At 36.5% G+C, this 4,107-nt stretch overlaps 1 protein-coding gene across 1 annotated transcript; it reads left to right on the plus strand.

The window, feature by feature from the left end:
- The first annotated feature begins 318 nt into the window (after positions 1 to 318).
- On the plus strand, positions 319 to 1,268 carry LOC110195113 (olfactory receptor 51T1-like). The gene is given in 2 exon segments (XM_020967755.1): positions 319 to 535; positions 538 to 1,268. Coding segments are annotated over 2 exon segments (948 nt in total).
- The last annotated feature ends 2,839 nt before the right edge of the window (positions 1,269 to 4,107 follow it).

Below are 4,107 nucleotides of genomic sequence, written 5' to 3' on the forward strand. Positions count from 1 at the left end.
TTTAAAAATGTGAAAATTTAAAAAATGTAATCAGAAAGCATTTAATGAAATAAGTAATATATATTAAAATCTAATATGTTTAATTATCTAAAATTTTAAAATTATGTAAAAATATTTTAATTATGTAAAAAAGTAAATTATGGTAGTTATAGAGGAGTGTAATAGGAATGAAGAAAAGGGAGATGTCATGAGCTGGGTTAGTTGGAGAGGAAGGTTTTATAGAGGAAGGAGTCCTTGGATTCACCCATAAATGATAAATGGGATATTATGAGGACTTAACCTTTTTTTTTTCTCTTTCAGGTATAACCTTAGCCTACCATGTCGGTTCTCAATAATACCACATCCCTATCCCCAACCTTCCTCCTCACTGCCTTCCCTGAGCTAGAAGGTAATCATATGTGGCTCTCCATACCTTTCTCTTGTCTCTATGCCATTGCCCTCTTGGGAAATAGTATGATCCTTTTTGTGATAATCACTGACAGAAGCCTCCACAAACCCAGGTATTACTTTGTGTCTATGTTGTCAGCTGTTGACCTAGCTTGACTATTACAACCCTTCCCACCATGCTGGGTGTCCTCTGGTTCAATTTGAAAGAGATCAGCTTGAATGCCTGCATCATCCAGATGTTCTTCCTCCATCTCTTCTCTTTTCTGGAGTCCTCTGTGCTTTTAGCCATGGCCTTTGATCGTTTCATGGCCATTTGTGACCCATTAAGGTATGCAGCAATTCTCACTAATTCAACCACCATGCTTATTGGTCTGGTGATCTTTGTGAAGCAAGTGGCCTGCATACTCCCAATAGCCTTGGCCTTGAAGGGATTGTCTTTCCACAGAGGACGTGAGCTCTCCCACCCCTACTGCTACCACCCTGATATGATCAAGCATTCCTGTACCAACCCCTGGTTCAGTAGTCTGATTGGTTTATTTTTTCTACTCTCCCAATCTGGTGTTGACTTGTTCTTTATCTTCCTCTCCTACATCCTGATCCTCCGCACCATCTTGAGCATCACCTCTCCTAAGGAGCGACGAAAGGCCTTCAGTACCTGTGTCTCCCACATTGCTGCTGTTACCATATTTTTTGTGCCCATGATAAGTGTGTCACTTACACACCGTCTATTTGTCACTGCCCCACAGATTATTCCTGTCATTATGTCCAATATCCACCTGTTACTCCCGCCTATCCTGAACCCCATTATCTATAGCTTAAAAACCAAACTGATTCGCCAAGCCCTGCTCAGACTGCTCCAAAGCAAAGAAGCCCTGAGGTGATGTGACTTTGTAGGGACAGTGTGTGTGAGTGAGGAGGGAAAGAGTAAGAACAAGAATATAGGGTTCCTTGTCTTAAACTAAAAGATGCCTCATTGTAGCTTAAATAAACAGCTCATTCTTTGTAAGGTCCTGTCACTGCTTACAATCCCCTTATCCAGGCTAGACTTTTATATGCCACAGATTTTAAAGTAACTTTTGTGTGTGTGTGTGTGTGTGTGTGTGTGTGTGTGTGTGTGTGTGTGTGTGTGTGTGTGTGTGTGTGTCAGCCCTCTGCTTCTAAGCTTGAGTACAGTTAGTACCTAAAATCACAAGGCATGACTTGGGAGAGATACAGAAAAGCACTTCCCAAATTTCTTTATGATGAAGGGTTAGATCCTAAACATGGATTTTTCTTTTCTTTTTAGCAGCATTTGAGCAATACTGAGATATTTTCGCACATTCTAGTTAAGACAGCAAAGTGGTGTTTCTGGCTTTTGCCATTTGATTTCTTGAACACTGTAGTCCAGCTCCAAAAAAATTCAGGTAAAAGGAAGTTTCTGATATTATTGCAGTTTGTATTAACTTAATTTTCAATGCAGGATCTTATGTAGGTGAGGTGAAACAGTTGTTAAATACCACGTGTAAATTAATGAGTGGTCTCTAGCTCTGTGCATCAACTTGTATGTAGCAGGTACGTACACTGGAATGAAAAGCCCCTAGGGGGACAGTCAAACAAAATGTTCCTCGTCCTCAAAGGAAAGAAAATGAATCTTTACAGTTATAATGTTGCTCAGAGTACATACCTTTTAAGTAGAGCATTAGCGGTGTTGAGGCTCTCTGATAGTTTAAGATAATTTACTGTCTATGTAAATTTCAGTAAGGGAGGGGAAACTCCTATTGCTGTAAGTTGTTAAGCCTCTACAGCTTTTCTAACCTGTACTCATTTTGTTATGCACCTTGACACGGTCATAAAAGAACACATTTATTTGCCCTGGAAAATTACAAGACATAGGACAATTATAATATTCTTAGAGACAAACATTATTTATAAATACTTGAAAATTTGCAGGCCTGTTTCAATTATGTTGAACCTGTTTTCCAGACCAAAATGCTTCCCGATTGTGTGTGAAAGTGAATTTTTCCATGTTGTGTATGTTCACCAGTGGCATTTACCACAAAATAAAGAAGTCTCCACAGGGAAAAAATAAAAAAATAAAATAAAATAAAAAATAAACAGCTTATTTATAGTTGATTGATCCTAGCCGCATATTTTAGGTGCAGACCGAATTTGTTTAATCCATCTTCTAAATGAAAATCCTTCAAATACTTGAAGATAAAAATCATGTAGACTTTAAATATTTTAGTATTGCATCATATGCAGGCTAATCATGCAAAGTTCTATGAGTTGATTTTGTAATGGAATTGCTTATGTTCTTCTCCTTTTCCCTCAATGTCTTGTGTTCTGTGTGTTCCAGCTTTATCTTAGTAGATAGACTGCTGGACAGAGTCAGGAAGACCTTGATTTAAGTTCTACCACCACCACTTCCCTGATGACATATGTTATCTGTGTATGAACAAGATACTTAATTTATAAGACAGGTATCAACTGGGTTCCTAGAGGCATCTAGGTGCCAAATTGGATAAATCACTGAGCCTAGGGTCGAAAAATACTAAGTTTAAATCTGTTCCCAGAAGCTTCCTATCTGTGTGACCCTGGAAAATTCACCTAACTGCTGCCTGTCTGTTTCCTTAATTGTAAAATGTGGATAATAGTGCCTACCTCACAGGGTTGTTGTGAGTCTCAAATGAGATATTCCTAAAAGACTTAGCATAGTGCCTCGAGCATAGTAGGTACTTAATAAGTTCTTATTTCCTTCCTCCTTTGTGAAATGGGGACAATAACATCTATGATTCCTATCTTACAGAATTGTTGTGAAATCTTTAGAATAATCTGCAAAATTTAAAGTGTCATATAAATATCTGTCTATCCTGCTCATATCATTGTCAGTAGTCTAACAACTGTTAGAACCGAACTGAACCTTAGAACTGAATGAAATGCTTCATATGTGATCTGCCCAGGGCAGTATTCAATGAGATAATTACATCATTGATTCTGGATATTGGAATGTATCCAATGTAGATGTATGAAATGTAAATGTAGATGAAAAAAAAATTCCTTTTTTTATTTTGGGTTGTCTTCTGCCTTGTCAGCTTGTTGAGTTTCTAGTTTAGATCATTTTTACATGTAAAGCTGTCTAGACATTTCTCCCACCACTTTCACTTATATCATTTTTAACTCAATAATTAATCATTTTAATTTCTTCAATATTTAGGGTCACATGTAGGAATATGCTGGTAAATATTTAACAACTGGCTCTCCAGAAAAAAATGCACATGTCACAGTTTAAAGTTTAATCTGCATTATTTCAACTTTATCCACCACTTTCTTGTCTAAGAAAATCTTAAACTTTCTTAAAAGTCTATACAATCAACAAAACAATAAAATAAGCTGTAATTGTAACATCTGCTATTTTAAGAGGTGTAAATATTCATATTGAAAATTTGGTAAATAACTCCCTAAACTGATAAGAGTTGGATTTATCACATTCTTATCATATGATTTCATTAAAATGGATCCTTTTTCCAATGACATAGGTCAGATTTATTATTTCGTGTTATATTATTGTCATGGTTTAAAAAATAGTGAACATTCTGTGGGAAGGGTAGGGAGAAGATAAGCCTTTTCTTCCATAACTAGGCTAGAATTCAGATGGAAAATATGTAATCTATCATTAATTTTATACTCAGCTCCTTTGTGCCTTTATATAATCTTCCAGGTTTATTTGTCACTCTCATAGCC

The sequence above is a fragment of the Phascolarctos cinereus genome, unplaced genomic scaffold (assembly GCF_003287225.1).
Source record: "Phascolarctos cinereus isolate Bilbo 61053 unplaced genomic scaffold, phaCin_HiC Scaffold_726;HRSCAF=1367, whole genome shotgun sequence".
Taxonomy (NCBI): Eukaryota; Metazoa; Chordata; class Mammalia; order Diprotodontia; family Phascolarctidae; genus Phascolarctos; species Phascolarctos cinereus.